This window comes from Salmo salar, chromosome 11 (genome assembly GCF_965601325.2).
Source record: "Salmo salar chromosome 11, fSalSal1, whole genome shotgun sequence".
Lineage (NCBI taxonomy): Eukaryota > Metazoa > Chordata > Actinopteri > Salmoniformes > Salmonidae > Salmo > Salmo salar.
Window position 1 is genome coordinate 99861407 of NC_138301.1, and position 18851 is coordinate 99880257.

Below are 18851 nucleotides of genomic sequence, written 5' to 3' on the forward strand. Positions count from 1 at the left end.
TACTATTTCACTAAAGCAAAACCCAATACATACCGGTACAATGAATGAACCTAGTTTGGGCATCACTCACTTAGTACATTTCCCATAACATTCTGCTAAGGTTCAATCTAACAGGCTACCTAAAAGTTGGCATGATCAATACAATAAAATGGGCCTGACTCAGCACTCTGCCGGTGTACATCAATCATAGAGATAGAATTACACTCAATATGGCCGCCAGGCCACCCATCACAGTACATTGACATCAAGAAAAATTCCCGTTCTAGTAATTATATTTCTATGACCTCAATCATATCCACCAGGCTTTGTAATGCAACCCATCCTGCTCCTGGTTCTGTCCTCACCCAGCCAGAAGTGCAGGTCATACTGCAGGTTCCCAGATCGCTGCTTGATGGTGTTGAGGACGAGGTAGGCGTCTCCCGTGTAGAAGCTTCCATATAGGTTCTCTGGCACGGCCACCAGGTCAAACTTCTCAATCCTCCACACCTGCAGGCCCGCCTGTTGGCCAGCCTTCTCAAACTCAGGATGGTACACCATGCTGCCTGCATGGAGAAATCACACACACTGGGTTAAATGGTATGGATGATATATACACTGCTCAAAAAAATAAAGGGAACACTTAAACAACACAATGTAACTCCAAGTCAATCACACTTCTGTGAAATCAAACTGTCCACTTAGGAAGCAACACTGATTGACAATACATTTCACATGCTGTTGTGCAAATGGAATAGACAACAGGTGGAAATTATAGGCAATTAGCAAGACACCCCCAATAAAGGAGTGGTTCTGCAGGTGGTAACCACAGACCACTTCTCAGTTCCTATGCTTCCTGGCTGATGTTTTGGTCACTTTTGAATGCTGGCGGTGCTTTCACTCTAGTGGTAGCATGAGACGGAGTCTACAACCCACACAAGTGGCTCAGGTAGTGCAGCTCATCCAGGATGGCACATCAATGCGAGCTGTGGCAAGAAGGTTTGCTGTGTCTGTCAGCGTAGTGTCCAGAGCATGGAGGCGCTACCAGGAGACAGGCCAGTACATCAGGAGACGTGGAGGAGGCCGTAGGAGGGCAACAACCCAGCAGCAGGACCGCTACCTCAGCCTTTGTGCAAGGAGGAGCAGGAGGAGCACTGCCAGAGCCCTGCAAAATGACCTCCAGCAGGCCACAAATGTGCATGTGTCTGCTCAAACGGTCAGAAACAGACTCCATGAGGGTGGTATGAGGGCCCGACGTCCACAGGTGGGGGTTGTGCTTACAGCCCAACACTGTGCAGGACATTTGGCATTTGCCAGAGAACACCAAGATTGGCAAATTCGCCACTGGTGCCCTGTGCTCTTCACAGATGAAAGCAGGTTCACACTGAGCACGTGACAGACGTGACAGAGTCTGGAGACGCCGTGGAGAACGTTCTGCTGCCTGCAACATCCTCCAGCATGACCGGTTTGGCGGTGGGTCAGTCATGGTGTGGGGTGGCATTTCTTTGGGGGGGCCGCACAGCCCTCCATGTGCTCGCCAGAGGTAGCCTGACTGCCATTAGGTACCGAGATGAGATCCTCAGACCCCTTGTGAGACCATATGCTGGTGCGGTTGGCCCTGGGTTCCTCCTAATGCAAGACAATGCTAGACCTCATGTGGCTGGAGTGTGTCAGCAGTTCCTGCAAGAGGAAGGCATTGATGCTATGGACTGGCCCGCCCGTTCCCCAGACCTGAATCCAATTGAGCACATCTGGGACATCATGTCTCGCTCCATCCACCAACGCCATGTTGCACCACAGACTGTCCAGGAGTTGGCGGATGCTTTAGTCCAGGTCTGGGAGGAGATCCCTCAGGAGACCATCCGCCACCTCATCAGGAGCATGCCCAGGCGTTGTAGGGAGGTCATACAGGCACGTGGAGGCCACACACACTACTGAGCCTCATTTTGACTTGTTTTAAGGACATTACATCAAAGTTGGATCAGCCTGTAGTGTGGTTTTCCACTTTAATTTTGAGTGTGACTCCAAATCCAGACCTCCATGGGTTGATAAATTGGATTTCCATTGATTATTTCTGTGTGATTTTGTTGTCAGCACATTCAACTATGTAAAGAAAAAAGTATTTAATAAGATTATTTCATTCATTCAGATCTATGATGTGTTATTTTAGTGTTCCCTTTATTTTTTTGAGCAGTATAGAAGATTGTTGTTAACCAATTATAGTTAGGATAAGACAATTACTGCTAAGAGAAATGGGTTATTCTGTGAGGACTCTTTCAAAATCGATCTAGTGAAAAACAATAAAAGTCAATCTTTAGTATTTGTGGGTATAGTTTGCAGAGGGGAGCCACTCCCTTTACTCAGAGATGTTGCCATGGATATAAAGTTTCAAGTAGTGAGTTATTAATGTCCAGTTGGTGTAATGACTCATTGGCGCCCTGTGCTCTGGGTGTTTCCTTCTCTCTCTGAACAGGAAGTGCTGTGACTCAGTTTGGAACAGACAGCCCCAGCACTGGTGCCACCACAGGACGACATAGGAGGTTGGTGGCACCTTAATTGGGGAGGACGGGCTTGTGGTAATGGCTGGAGCGGAATAAGTGCATTGGTAGCAAATACATCAAACACATGCCATTCCATTTGCATCGTTCCAGACATTATTGTGAGCCATCCTCCCCTCAGCAGACTCCACTGCAGGATGAGTGTGTGTAGAGAAGAGAGGGGAGACTCCCCGGGAGAGACCAAAGATGAACTACAGCACAGTGCACACACCCAGCCCAATGAGACAGGTCCACAAATATCACACTTCATTCATATCAGAAACCAAAAAGCCAAGAGGCGCTCTATTAAAAGCTTCAAGTGGGTGCCTACACTCAGTGAGATTACCACCTACTGCACTTTGGCATGTGGACATTTTTTCGATTTTGAAGACATTAGCAGCATATCCTGTTAATGTTTAACTGGCAGACAACTCCTTCCTCCTATCCTCTTTGCAGGTCACTATAATGACCATAGAAAAGTATTTCCAAGATGTCTGCCAGTTGTCTAGCTGCCAGGCAATCATGCCTCAGTTGGTTCCTGTACAGTAGCCCTGCCACACATTTCCACAGCACCCAGACCCGTAAGTTGTTGCCCAATGAGGCGAAAGTGTCAGACATCTATATTTTTGTTCAGCTTTCGTAAGCAGTGACTAATCAAGATAAGTGGTGACGTCATCCATTTTCTAAAACACAACAGTTCAAAAAAATAATACTTAAAATGACTATTACTGTAGGCCCACATCCACACAGCATAACACACCCTGAATCAATTAGATCCACACTTCACGTTCCAGACAGCTTACACAGGCTGTTCTGTGCACCTAAATAAGACTGTGCTCTAGAGAGTAAAAACACAGCGTTTTCTGCACCGCGGCCAATCTGCGTGCCTGTCGACTCTAGACTCCAAATGATTTATTTAGAAAAAGACTGCGGTTTGAGCAGGCTCCTTCTCAGTTTGTATGACTAACCGTCAGCATCAGAGCAGGCCTTGCCATTCTTCTTGACAGCCCACTGGCCACAACCACGGAAAGAATCCGCTCGTGACCTTGTTTGGGAGAGAGAAGTCGTTGTTTCAAAATTCATGCAACCCTGACCCGAAGAATCTGGGGTTCCTTGTTCTTCAGTCTCCTCTTTTAAACCTTTGACTTATTTCACAAACAGCCACACATTATTTTTACTCTCTCTTTTCTGACATGAAGACATGGTAGTAAGTCTCTTAGCCATCATGATCATCTAAAAGTTTTATATTGATGTTGTTTCCGTTCACACGGGTATCTGTCCTTTTACAAATTTGCCACTGTGGAGAGCAAACAGGGAACACACCCTGGATCATAAACAACATATACATTCCTGTTTCAGTTTAATATATAACCATTTCATAAACACCAGATCATGAAGTCAGATTTACAGCAAGCTCACAATGATCTATATAGACAGACAGCCCAACTCAGCTGTTACCTGAAACACCATCCAACACCACAAACATGATCATGTCTCCAGATAGAGAGAACAACAGCTGATGATCACTGTGTTTCCATGCCTCCATCTATTTGCATTACGGGAAATTCCTCATGGCAAAATGTGTAGAATAGCAGGAAATTAGCTCAGGGATTCTTGAAAGTTGGGACAATCCTTGTTCGGCAGGGAAACTTTGTTTTTATAGTAGAACATTTTTTATTTTGTTGCGTTATTTGAGCTTAACGTTTACATTAAGGGGAGGAAAATATTTTGTTTTGGGAATTTTGTAAATACTTTCAATATTATTAATTTACGTGTAGGCACTATGCCTGAAAATGCCTTTATCCAGAGCAAAGGATGCCAATTTCAAACTCTCCAAAAAACTGTTTAAAATTCTAAAAACTGGAAATAATGGATATTAACTTAAAAATGATTTGATGTAGTTTCTTGCAATAGCCGTCTGTGGCATTAAACAATATTTCTCTAAAAACTGGGATTCCTAAAAGAATCCGTCAGATTTGTCTAAAATCCTAAATGAATCAGGAATGAGCAAGGTCATCTATACCATAAGGACCCCTTTTTCATATCCTTATTACATGTAGTGCAACAAGACCACTCATGGTCTATAAAGTTCTCTACTTTTGATAGATTTAAACAAACAATATTGGAATCACCATGGTCACAACCATAACCTGTCAATTCCATCTGCCTGATAGATTACAATAGAATATACATTTTGGTTCAAATAGGTTACATTTTGCTGACTCCGTCAGATTTCTTTCTAACGTCAACTCTGTTAGAGAGCTGAAAGATCTGATAGAATAGATGTTTTTATTGGAGATTTTTAAATTCATAATTTTCCATACTGTTTATATTGAACTTTTATTTTTAGAAGCAAAAATACACTATATATACACAAAGGTATGTGGACACCCCTGCAAATTAGTGGATTTGGCTATTTCAGCCACACCCGTTGTTGACAGGTGTATAAAATCGAGCACACAAGGGCTCCCGAGTGGTGCAGTGGTCTAAGGCACTGCATTGTAGTGCTAGAGGCATGACTACAAACCCAGGTTCGATCCCGGGCTATATCACAACCCACCGTGATCTGGAGTCCCATAGGGACTCGGCACAGCGTCATCCGGTTTAGGGGAGGGTTTGGCCAGGGGGGATTTACTTGGCTCATTGCGCTCTAGTGACTTCTGCGGGCTGGGCGCTGGCAGGCTGACTTCGGTTTGTCAGTTGAACGGTGTTTACTCCCGACACATTGGTGCGGCTGGCTTCCGGGTTAAGTGGGCGGGTGTGGTTTGGCGGGTCATGGTTTGGCGTGGTCATGTTTTGGAGGACGCATGACTCGACCTTCGCAGCGATGAGATAAGATCGAGGGTTAAATACAAAAATAATAATAATCGAGCACACAGCCATGCAATCTCCATAGACAAACATTGGCAGTAGAATGGCCTTACTGAAGAGCTCAGTGACTTTCAATGTGGCACCATCATAGGATGCCACCTTTCCAACAAGTCAGTTCATCAAATTTGTGCTATGCTAGAGCTGCCCCGGTTAACTGTATGTGCTGTTATTGTGATGTGGAAACATCACCAAAGTGGTAGGGAATGGGACCACCAAGTGCTGAAGCACGTAGCGCATAAAAATCATCTGTCCTCGCTTGCAACACTCAATACCAAACTGCAACGTCAGCACAAGAACTGTTCGTCAGGAGCTTCGTGAAACGGGTTTTCACGGCCGAGCAGCCGTACACAAGCCTAAGATCACCATGGGCAATACCAAGCGTTGGCTGGAGTGGTGTAAAGCTCGCCCCCATTGGATTCTGGAGCTGTGGAAACGTGTTCTCTGGAGTGATGAATCCTGCTTCACCATCTGGCAGTCCGATGGACGAATCTGGGTTTGGCGGATGCCAGGAGAACGCTATCTGCCCCAATGCATAGTGCCAACTGTAATGTTTGGTGGAGGAGGAACAATGGTCTGGGGCTGTTTTGAGTATGTTGTCAACTCTGTCAGTGGCTTCTCAACTCCGTCACTGATGGCTAACCCCCTTAAGATTGTCAATATTCTGAAAATAATATTTGAATTACTATTGTGCAACATATGATTAAACAATTGAAGTAACTATGCCACTGCTAGCTGGGCTATACTAGCAGAGGTTACTATGTGTATGTTATGTTTCAACACAAGCTACACTCAGTCACTTCTCTAATGATAATCTGCTCTGTGTTCTGGCCAGAGACCCAGAGGGGGTAGTTTAGTAGACTCCACACTCCACAGGAGGGAGTATAAATAGAACAGGTCATGTGACTGCTGGTCCCAGCCTCATTGGCACATGGGAAAAAGAGACTGAGTTACTCCATGCAAAATCTCAGGACCTCAGCAAGTCATAACCACTCCCTCTTCTCCACAACCACGTAAAAGTGAGTCAGTCATTCCAGGATTCTCACCCCCAGAGACTTGCTGCTGGCCTGCAGGGTGCACCCCTCCCCCGTCTACCAGCCCTTTCCTCAGTATGAGATGAACTGCAGAAAAGCTTGGGATGTCTTCTGGGTTGGCTGCTGCAAAGCCTTCAAACTGGGAAGGGGGGTGCTGGATTTGATCCACTGCATTGAACTGATAGCTGTTTCTATAAACCAATCGTGTGACTGATTACATTAAACAAATGAGGAGAGAGGATGTTTTAGACTTTTTCTGCTTGGATGTTCCCTAATTTTTGCTCATCGATCAGATCTTAGAGTTGAAGTGTTACGTCTTAAAATCAAATCAATGCATAATGCATTGATAATCTAAAATTCTGTTTGCAAGAGAAATTTCTCAGCACTTAGTGGAGGATTCAGGGGTGACTCATTTTCTCCACTCAGGCCCCTCCCTCAGGCCTCTCCCTCAGGCCTCTCCCTCAGATATCCACTCCTCCCCCCACACACACACACACATTCATGCTACACATACTACATACTGGTCTCTCTCTCTCTCTCTCGGATAAAAGAATCGACAAACACACACAGATCAACACACACAGATAAACACACACGCTAATGATTGGTTATTGTTCCAGCTAACAGTGGATAAAGTTTGATAAAGTGAGTCACATGGGGATTAGGTGTGCTGAAATCTGGGGTGTCAGACAGCTGGCCTTGGTCTGGGCCCTCTCACAGCTGTGTGTGTAAGATTTAGACACAACAATTCCCCTGCTGACTGAGTGCCAGAGTGCTCTGTCTCACATACACAAAACCAGTTTTTAGAGTTGTGAGTGTTACTATGGTGTCTACGAAGTCCATTTAAAGATAGGAGAATGCCCAGCTGTTGATGGGATATGCCCAGTAGGCCTAAACAAATGGGCAATGTGTGGCATTTGATTGACACACCTTTTCTCAGCCTTTCCAACAATATACATTAACAAGAGGAATATTTTGATATTCCAAAATGAAAAGTGACCAGAAATAATGTAACAAGAAAATCTTTCTAGAATGTGTGCATATAAAATGTCTATACAAATGTAAATAATGTTATAAAAAATAGTTACTGTTTCATAAACTGTAGTTTACTTTACACTACAGGGGCAGCATGAAAGTATAACATACTTAATATAATAATGGTGTTATCAAATATATTGTGCGTGGAAATATAATTCGACCTCTGTTTGACGTGCTTTTCTTTTTGTTCTCTTTTATTGGCAAATGTCATTGCTTTTCCTATGGTTTAATCCACGTTTTCTCGTCTCTGTCCATATATGACATCCTCAGATATCATGATTTGGCATAGCTCAATTTAAATCATTGTGTCTATGTTAACATTTGGTCATTCATAACGATGGCTGTTTTACTCCATTTACGCACATTTACGAACATCAAAGCAACATTGACGAAATAGAGGACCCATAAAGAGAAGGGGGAAAAAAATACTCGACCCTCCCACTTAAAGTTGCTGCAAATGGTGTCCAACCAACGAAACATCCCAGGTAGAATAGAACTGACTGCAAATTTCGTTTTCAGAATATATCTCGTAGACTATAATGATAATCGAAAGAATATAACGGTCCGGTTCTGGTTAAATCAGAGCTTTAAATGGCTTCTACATTTCTGCATTGATTTGATACGTCATTGTAACAAAGGCACCGGAGGGGCGGTCCACAATGTCTACGTAGATAATAATGATAAAAACAATAATATAACAGTCCGGTTCTGGTTAAATCAGAGCGTTAAATGGCTTATACATTGCTGCAATGACTTGATGTGTCATTGTAACAAAGGCACCGGAGTGGCGCTCCACAATGTCTAACATTAAAAATTGCATTTCTTACCTTATTCTGTCTGATTTAGACGTTTTCTAGGCCGCGGCGGGTATTTTGGTGATGCGGGACAGGAGAGGGTTTAATTCGACAGGACTGTGTTGCTTGGCAGGGTGTATTGGTGCGTCTGGTCTGGGCCGGGCAACTCCCCTCTATGTCATTAACAGGGCCTCCCCCACCTACAAGTGGAGTAACCTGGCATTTAACCCGGCCCTGTCTGGATGACGACAGATGACAACGCAGCATGATGGTTGACTATTACAGCCCACCAATTTTACATGAATTGGATGAAGTAGGCCAACAGCTGCGTCTTGCAGATTCTCTGTTTTTAATTAATTGTTTGAAAGCACATAATAAAAATTCCCCCTCTTTTCTCAATGTTATGCATCCAAACGTGGCCATAAAACACTGAAAAACGATTAGCTTATGTTGCAGTTTATTTTGACAACACTTTGATAAAAATATAAAATATCCCCTTTTGATTTACCTAGGCGTCATTGTAAATAAGAATTAAGAATTTGTTCTTAACTGACTTGCCTAGTTAAATAAAGGCACAATAAATACAAATAAAAGGCCAGTGAAGTCTGCCTGTTGGAGAGACCATGTCACCATCTGCTGGTAAGGCTAAAGTAGACTCAGAAAACGAAAGTACAGTCGTGGCCAAAAGTTTTGAGAATAACACAAATATTAATTTTCACAAAGTCTGCTGCCTCAGTTTGTATGAAGGCAATTTGCATATACTCCAGAATGTTATGGAGAGTGATCAGATGAATTGCAATTAATTGCAAAGTCCCTCTTTGCCATGCAAATGAACTGAATCCCCCCAAAAACATTTCCACTGCATTTCAGCCCTGCCACAAAAGGACCAGCTGACATCATGTCAGTGATTCTCTCGTTAACACCGGTGTGAGTGTTGACGAGGACAAGGCTGGAGATCACTCTGTCATGCTGATTGAGTTCGAATAACAGACTGGAAGCTTCAAAAGGAGGGTGGTGCTTGGAATCATTGTTCTTCCTCTGTCAACCATGGTTACCTGCAAGGAAACACGTGCCATCATCATTGCTTTGCACAAAAAGGGCTTCACAGGCAAGGATATTGCTGCCAGTAAGATTGCACCTAAATCAAACATTTATCGGATCATCAAAAACTTCAAGGAGAGCGGTTCAATTGTTGTGAAGAAGGCTTCAGGGCACCCAAGAAGGTCCAGCAAGCGCCAGGACCGTCTCCTAAAGTTGATTCAGCTGCGGGATCGGGGCACCACCAGTACAGAGCTTGCTCAGGAATGGCAGCAGGCAGGTGTGAGTGCATCTGCACGCACAGTGAGACAAAGACTTTTGGAGGATGGCCTGGTGTCAAGAAGGGCAGCAAAGAAGCCACTTCTCTCCAGGAAAAACATCAGGGACAGACTGATATTCTGCAAAAGGTACAGGGATTGGACTGCTGAGGACTGGGGTAAAGTCATTTTCTCTGATGAATCCCCTTTCCGATTGTTTGTTTCATCCGGAAAAAAAGCTTTTCCGGAGAATACAAGGTGAGCGCTACCATCAGTCCTGTGTCATGCCAACAGTAAAGCATCCTGAGACCATTCATGTGTGGGGTTGCTTCTCAGCCAAGGGAGTGGGCTCACTCACAATTTTGCCTAAGAACACAGCCATGAATAAAGAATGGTACCAACACATCCACTGAGAGCAACTTCTCCCAACCATCCAGGAACAGTTTGGTGACGAACAATGCCTTTTCCAGCATGATGGAGCACCTTGCCATAAGGCAAAAGTGATAACTAAGTGGCTCGGGGAACAAAACATATATATTTTGGGTCCATGGCCAGGAAACTCCCCAGACCTTAATCCCATTGAGAACTTGTGGTCAATCCTCAAGAGACAGAAGTTAATTGACAGCATGCCAGGGCCGATTGCAGAGGTCTTGAAAAAGAAGGGTCAACACTGCAAATATTGACTCTTTGCATCAACTTAATGTAATTGTCAATATAAGCCTTTGACACTTATGAAATGCTTGTAATTATACTTCAGTATTCCATAGTAACATTTGACAAAAATATCTAGACACTGAAGCAGCAAACTTTGTGAAAATTAATATTTGTGTCATTCTCAAAACGTTTTGCCATGACTGTACAAATAGCTTCATGTAGGATAAACTAGAAGGAAAGTCGTAACTTTGGAAGACTACCATTCCAGAAGGCAGCTAGAACGCCAAGTCAGGTAAAAGGGTGTTTGAGATATTCCTATAGGTTTAGGCTAATTGTCCGTGGTATTTGTTTGTGATTTGAATTATTATATGAATATACTATATATAATCAGTGGCCTCAAAAGTCATTGAAGGAGTTTGATGGTCTTTATGCGCTTGTAAACCGGCAGTGTGCCATAATGAACAGTGCGATATGTTTCATTAAAAGTAACCAAAACCCTAAAGTATGCCCCCTTGTAGTTAAATAGGTGTCTGTGGGCATTACCTTGATTTCGACTCACATTAGACTACCTGTATTTTTTCGTTCTAAATGACATTGTGGAGCTCCAATAGCCTACCCAACGTGGCGCAGTTATGCAAACACTGCCGGTTTCCCGAATGGGCATTCAGGGCATGTGCCTCGGGCCCCCCGACCTTTATGCCCATGATACCTGGTATGCTTAACATACATGTCTCCAGTCATAGGAAGTTGGGTACAATCAATACGATATTGTCATCTTTTTATGTTTGTAGAGCAAATCAGCAGTGACTCAAACTGGGTGTATGCTGTCAATGTGGCCCCATCTGTATGCATTGATCATTTCCTTTCTGCCATGGCATTAATGGGTAACACTTTACATTACAGTGCGCTCTTATCAAATCACATTCTATTTGTCCCATGCACCGAATACAGCTGGTGTAGACTTCACTGTGAAGTGATTGCTTATGAGCCCTTCCCAACGATGCAGAGTTTAATTTTTTTTTTGTGTAACATGAGGAATAAAATAAAATACTCAAGAATGGAGCTATATACAGGAAGTAGCAGTACCAGATCAATGTGCAGCTATATACAGGAAGTACCAGTACCAGATCAATGTGGAGCTATATACAGGAAGTAGCAGTACCAGATCAATGTGCAGCTATATACAGGAAGTACCAGTACCAGATCAATGTGCAGCTATATACAGGGAGTACCAGTACCAGATCAATGTGGAGCTATATACAGGAAGTACCAGTACCAGATCAATGTGCAGCTATATACAGGGAGTACCAGTACCAGATCAATGTGGAGCTATATACAGGAAGTAGCAGTACCAGATCAATGTGCAGCTATATACAGGAAGTACCAGTACCAGATCAATGTGCAGCTATATACAGGGAGTACCAGTACCAGATCAATGTGCAGCTATATACAGGAAGTACCAGTACCAGATCAATGTGCAGCTATATACAGGGAGTACCAGTACCAGATCAATGTGCAGCTATATACTGGAAGTACCAGTACCAGATCAATGTGCAGCTATATACAGGAAGTACCAGTACCAGATCAATGTGCAGCTATATACAGGGAGTACCAGTACCAGATCAATGTGCAGCTATATACAGGAAGTACCAGTACCAGATCAATGTGCAGCTATATACAGGGAGTACCAGTACCAGATCAATGTGCAGCTATATACAGGAAGTACCAGTACCAGATCAATGTGCAGCTATATACAGGGAGTACCAGTACCAGACTAATGTGGAGCTATATACAGGAAGTACCAGTACCAGACCAATGTGGAGCTATATACAGGAAGTACCAGTACCAGACCAATGGGGAGCTATATACAGGGAGTACCAGTACCAGACCAATGTGGAGCTATATACAGGAAGTACCAGTACCAGACCAATGTGGAGCTATATACAGGGAGTACCAGTACCAGACCAATGTGGAGCTATATACAGGAAGTACCAGTACCAGACCAATGTGCGAGCTACTATACAGGGAGTACCAGTACCAGACCAATGTGGAGCTATATCACAGGGAGTACCAGTACCAGACCAATGTGGAGCTATATACAGGGCAGTACCAGTACCAGCATCAATGTGCAGAGGTACGAGGTATTTGAGGTAGATACATGAAGGCAGGGTAAAGTGACTAAGCATCAGGATAGATTATAATAAGGTATTTGAGATAGATACATGAAGGCAGGGTAAAGTGACTAAGCATCAGGATAGATTATAATAAGGTATTTGAGATTGATACATGAAGGCAGGGTAAAGTGACTAGGCATCAGGATAGATTATAATAAGGTATTTGAGATAGATACATGAAGGCAGGGTAAAGTGACTAAGCATCAGGATAGATTATAATAAGGTATTTGAGATAGATACATGAAGGCAGGGTAAAGTGACTAGGCATCAGGATAGATTATAATAAGGTATTTGAGATAGATACATGAAGGCAGGGTAAAGTGACTAAGCATCAGGATAGATTATAATAAAGTATTTGAGATAGATACATGAAGGCAGGGTAAAGTGACTAGGCATCAGGATAGATTATAATAAGGTATTTGAGATAGATACATGAAGGCAGGGTAAAGTGACTAAGCATCAGGATAGATTATAATAAGAGTAAAATAAAGAACAGAGAAGCAGCAAAAATTATGAGTGTAAAACTGTGAGTGTGTGTGTGTAATGTTTATGTATGTGTGTGTGTGTGTGTGTGTTTGTGTTGTGACGGTATACGTATGTGTTGTGTGTTGTGTGTGTGTGTGTGTGTGTGTGTGTGTCGTGTGTGTGTGTGTGTGTGTGTGTGTGTGCGTGCGTGTGTGTGCGTGCGTGTGTGTGTGTGTGTGTGTGTGTGTGTGTGTGTGTGTGTGTGTGTGTGTGTGTGTGTGTGTGTGTGTGTGTGTGTGTGCGCGCGTATGCAATGTATGTGAATGTGTGTGGGTTTTGTGTGGGAGTGTCAATGTAGTGTGTGAGTGAATGTGTACATGGCACAGTGCCATCAGAAAGTATTCATACCCCTTGACTTATTCCACATTTTGTTGTGTTACAGTCTGAAATTCTCACCCATCTACACACAATACCCCATAATGACTAAGTGAAAACATGTTTTTAGAAATCACCGTTGGCAGCGATTATAGCCTTTCTGGGTAAGCCTCTAAGAGCTTTGCACACCAAGATTGTACAATATTTTGCACATTATTCTTTAAAAAATTCTTCAAGCTCTGTCAAGTCGGTTGTTGATCATCGCTAGACAACCATTTTAAAGTCTTGCCATAGATATTCAAGCCGATTAAAGTCATAACTTTAACTATGCCACTCAGGAACATTTAATGTCGTCTTGGTAAGCAACTCCAGTGTACACTACATGACCAAAAGTATGTGGACACCGGCTCGTCAAAAATCTCATTCCAAAATCATGGTCCCCCCTTTGCTGCTATAACAACCTCCACTCTTCTGGGAAGGCTTTCCACTAGATGTTGGAACATTGCTGCGGGGACTTGCTTCCATTTAGCCACAAGACCATTATTGAGGTCAGCACTGATGTTGGGCGATTAGGCCTGGCTCGCATTCGGCGTTCCAATTCATCCCAAAGGGGTGTTCGATAGGGTTGAGGTCAGGGCTCTGTGCAGGCCAGTCAAGTTCTTCAACACCGATCTCGACAAAGCATTTCTGTATGGACCTCGCTTTGTGCACGGGGGCATTGTCATGCTGAACAGGAAAGGGCCTTCCCCAAACTGTTGCCACGAAGTTGGGAGCACAGAATCATCTAGAATGTCAGTGTATGCTGTAGCGTTAAGACTGCCCTTCACTGGAACTAAGGGGCCTAGCCCGAACCATGAAAAACAGCCCCAGACCATTATTCCTCCTCCACCACCAAACTTTACAGTAAGCACTATGCATTGGGGCAGGTAGCGTTCTCAGATTCGTCCGTCGGACTGCAAGATGGTGAAGCGGGATTCCTCACTCCAGAGAACACGTTTCCACTGCTTCAGAGCACAATGGCGGCGAGCTTTACACCACTCCAGCCGACACTTGGCATTGCCCAAGGTGATCTTAGGCTTGTGTGCGGCTGCTCAGCCATGGAAACCCATTTCATGAAGCTCCTGACAAACAGTTCTTGTGCTGATGTTGCTTCCAGAGGCAGTTTGGAACTCGGTCGTGAGTGTCGGTCGTGAGTACAGGACTAAGCACACACCCCTGAGGGGCCCTCGGGTTGAAAGTCAACGTGGCGGAGATGTTGTATCCGGGGTCCCTAATTTGGTGATGAGCTTGAAGGGACTATGGTGTTGAGCTGTAGTCTATGAATAGCATTCTCACACAGTTAGGGTGTCTTGGATAATGGTGTTGATGTGTATCATGACCAGCCTTTCAAACCGCTTCATTGTTACAGATGTCAGTGCTACAGGACGGTAGTCATTAAGCAGGTTACCTTGGAACTCTTAGGAACACGGACAACGGTGGCAGCTTGAACCATGTTGAAATTACAGACTGTGATAAGGAGAGATTGAGCACATCACTGGTACCTCCTGTTTGAGCTTTTGTTGTAAACAGGATGCAGGAGAATGGAGTCAAGGTCAGATTTGCCCAAGGGAGACGAGGGAGGGCTTTGTATGCGTTACTGTGGGTAGAATAAAAGTGGCCTAGTTTTAGCGCTGTTGGTAGAAGTGAGGTAGGACAGTTTTAAGTCTCCCCGAATTAAAGTCTCTGCCCACCAGAAATGCTACCTCTGGGTGTAATTACAGTGTAACAAGTATTGTAATTACTCATTGTTGAAAAGAGTTACAATGTTTACAAAAGTAACCATGACCTCCCCTATCCTTAACCCGTAACCCAAGCCGTAACCTTAACCCTAAGTAACTTTAAGTAGCCTACAGTAACATTGTAGTAATGAGTAATGCCAGTACTTGCTACACTGTATTTCAAGAATAATGACAAAGTAATAAGGTCACTGTAATGTAAAGTTAAACCAATGCATGTCCATTGTGTCTTCATCAAACGATTTCCCTATTCTATTCAAATATTTTTTGCCTAGTGACCTACACTGGCATCTGTTCTGAATTTGCTGGTGGGAATTCTGGATGAGCTGGTCTTAAAAGAGCTGAAGAGATTTAAGTGACACCTGATGCAGGAGGCATTGGAAGGCTTTCGCTCCATCCCAAAGGGCCAGGTAGAGAATGATGACACTCATGACACCACCGTGGATAAGATGATAGCAGCTTACATGGACCAGGCACTGTGAAGATCACACTGGAGATTCTTAAAAGGATGAGCCAAAACAATCTCGCTCAGAGGCTAAATAATACATTTGAAGATGTGTAGAGTGTGTGTTCCCTGTCTAAAACCATGTTACAATCTCTACTTTTGATCTGATTCTCTTACTGCACTTATTTACTGAGTTGTTTTTAAGACTGGCAGAACAATGTAAACCATTATAAAGGGGAATGTGTATGGGGGCATAGTTTCAGACTTAAACATTATTATTAATACATTTTTCTCTAATAATTGTCCTATTATTTACAAATATTGCTATATCACTAATTCACTCACACATCCCAATCACACCGGCATGCGTGTAGGACAGCAACATGATCTCCACTTAATCTATCAGTTGGTAATATATATTGTGCAATGTGTCCTCTTCTCTCTTCTTGGAGGCCCTTTGCCTGTAGCATCCCAGCTCCCCAGGCCCTCCTCTTCAATGGAGGTGGATGATGAAATGGATGATTTCCTTACCATGGTTATGAAGAAAAGGGATACTGGCCAGGAGCAGATTGACCAGGCTCTGAAAAAAGTAGACCAGATGTTGGCAGACCTTTAGGGATAGACTACCTCCTAATACAGTGGTTGTCAACCTTTTTCAGTTACTGTACCACCAACTGAATTTTGCTCTGCCTGGAGTACCCCTGAAGTACCCCCTCATGTGCATGTTACCAGTAGGCCTATGGTCATGAGTCTTCTCAAGTACCCCCTGTGGGTTCTAATTCCCCTGGTTGGAAACCGCTGTCCTAATACACTGCCATATCCATAATTGGCTACTTCATTCCGTTATAATATAAGACCAAATGAATAAATAATACGAATTAGGATATTTTTCTACGTAAATGCATTAGAATTTTGATATAACATGAATTAGAAAATACATTCCAATGACATTGTCTTTTGTCATAGCATGAATCAATTAAACGTTTATTTTTGACCTTTGTATGTTCTTGTGTATTAGGCTGAGGTGGACCTTGTCCTGCAGATAATATCTAATACAGTCAGATAACAGCTAAACAGCATATCATGCTTGCACAGAGGCAGGTGACCACAGAGGTGATCGAGAATGTGGATTTCATATGGCCCCTTTTCATCACGTGGACCTAGACCTAATAGCAGACTCTTTCAGTTGGCTCTTGCTGTTTCATTGCCTACACATTGACTTGTTTGCCGAAAACAATGTATGCTGTAAAATATATAGAGTTGAAGTCGGAAGTTTACATACACTTAGGTTGGATTCATTAAAACTTGTTCATCTGTACAAACAATAGTACGCAAGTATAAACACCATGGGACCACGCAGCCGTCATACCGCTCAGAAAGGAGACGCGTTCTGTCTCTTAGAGATGAACGTACTTTGGTGTGAAAAGTGAAAATCAATCCCAGAACAACAGCAAAGGACCTTGTTAAGATGCTTGAGGAAACAGGTAGAAAAGTATCTATAGCCACAGTAAAACGAGTCCTATATTCACATAATCTGAAAGGCCGCTCAGCAAGGAAGAAGCCACTGCTCCAAAACCGGTATAAAACTGCACATGTCCTCTGGTCTGATGAAACAAAAATAGAACTGTTTGGTCATAATGACCATCATTATGTTTGGAGGAAAAAAGGGGACGCTTGCAAGCCGAAGAACACCATCCCAACCGTGAAGCACGGGGGTGGCAGCATCATGTTGTGGGAGTGCTTTGCTCCAGGAGGGACTGGTGCACTTCACAAAATAGATGGCATCATGAGGACGGAAAATTATGTGGATATTTTGAAGCAACATTTCAAGACATCAGTCAGAAAGTTAAAGCTTGGTCCCAAATGGGTCTTCCAAATGGACAATGACCCCAAGCGTACTTCCAAAGTTGTGGCAAAATGGCTTAAGGACAACAAAGTCAAGGTATTGGAGTGGCCATCACAAAGCCCTGACCTCAGTCCTATAGAACATTTGTGGGTAGAACTGAAAAAGTGTGTGCGAGCAAGGAGGCCTACAACCCTGACTCACTTACACCAGCTCTGTCAGGAGGAATGGGCCAAAATTCACCCAACTTATTGTGGGAAGGTTGTGGAAGGTAAACAACCGCAATATTTACATCTAAAGGTGACACTCCAGAGGAATGAGGAAAATGAATATGTCTGGCTCAGAGACTACTAGAGGAATGAGGAAAATTAATATGTCTGGCTCAGAGACTACAAGAGGAATGAGGAAAATGTATATATGTGGCTCAATACTACCAGAGGAATGAGGAAAATGAATATGTGTGGCTCAGAGACTACCAGAGGAAGTTGAGAAAGAAATTCAAGGGTCCTTTAAAAATTCTAATGAAACTGTCAGCCTCCTGAGGGCGAAGAGACGTTGTTGTGCCTGCTTCACAACTGTGTTGGTGTGTGGACCATGATAATTCCTTAGTGATGTGGATACCGAGGAACATGAAGCTATCGACCCGCACCACTACAGCCCCGTCGATGTGGATGGGGGTGTGCTTGGCCCTCCGTTTCCTGTAGTCCACGATCAGCTCCTTTGTCTTGCTGACATTGAGGTAGAGGTTTTTGTCCTTGCACCACACCACCTCACTGATCTCCTCGTCGTCGGTGATCAGGCACACCATTGTTGTGATGTCAGCAAACTTAATGATGGTGCTGTAGTCGTGTGCGGCCACACAGTCATGGGTGAACGGGAAGTACAGGAGGGGACTAAGCGTTGAGGGTCAGAGTGGTGGATGTGTTGTTGCCAACCTTCACCACCTGGGGGAGGCCCGTCAGGAAGTCCCGGATCCAGTTGCAGAGGGAGGTGTTCAGTCCCAGGGTCCTAAGCTTGGTGATGTACCATAACCCATTCAAAGGAATGGGGTATGGTAAAATTCAACCTCTGAATGGCACACATACACAAACCATGTTTCAATTGTCTCAAGGCTTAAAAATCCTTCTTTAACCTGTCTCCTCCCCTTCATCTACACTGATTAAAGTGGATTTAACTGTCCATATACTGTCCACATACTGTCCATATACTGTCCATATACTGTCCACATACTGTCCACATACTGTCCATATACTGTCCACATACTGTCCATATACTGTCCATATATTGTCCATATACTGTCCACATACTGTCCATATACTGTCCACATACTGTCCATATACTGTCCATATATTGTCCATATACTGTCCACATACTGTCCACATACTGTCCACATACTGTCCATATACTGTCCATATACTGTCCACACCATCATATACTGAGTTTATAAAACATTAAGAACACCTGCTTTTTCCATGACATAGACTGACTATGTGAATCCAGATGAAAGCTATGATACCTTATTGACGTCACAGTATATGGACAGTATGTGGACAGTATGTGGACAGTATATGGACAATA

At 43.5% G+C, this 18851-nt stretch overlaps 1 protein-coding gene across 2 annotated transcripts in view; it reads right to left on the reverse strand.

Moving 5' to 3' along the window:
* The window catches only part of LOC106563231 (gelsolin), a 28025-nt gene extending 19532 nt beyond the window's left edge, over positions 1-8493 (reverse strand). For both annotated transcript variants that reach the window (XM_014128619.3, XM_014128618.3), the window contains exons 1-2: positions 8281-8493; positions 345-542 (exon numbers count right to left, since the gene is read on the reverse strand). In XM_014128619.3, coding sequence (XP_013984094.3) covers positions 345-537 — 193 coding nt within the window. In that variant the 5' untranslated portion in view covers positions 538-542; positions 8281-8493. The remainder of the gene's footprint in view (positions 1-344; positions 543-8280) is intronic.
* Between the last annotated feature and the right edge of the window lie 10358 nt (positions 8494-18851).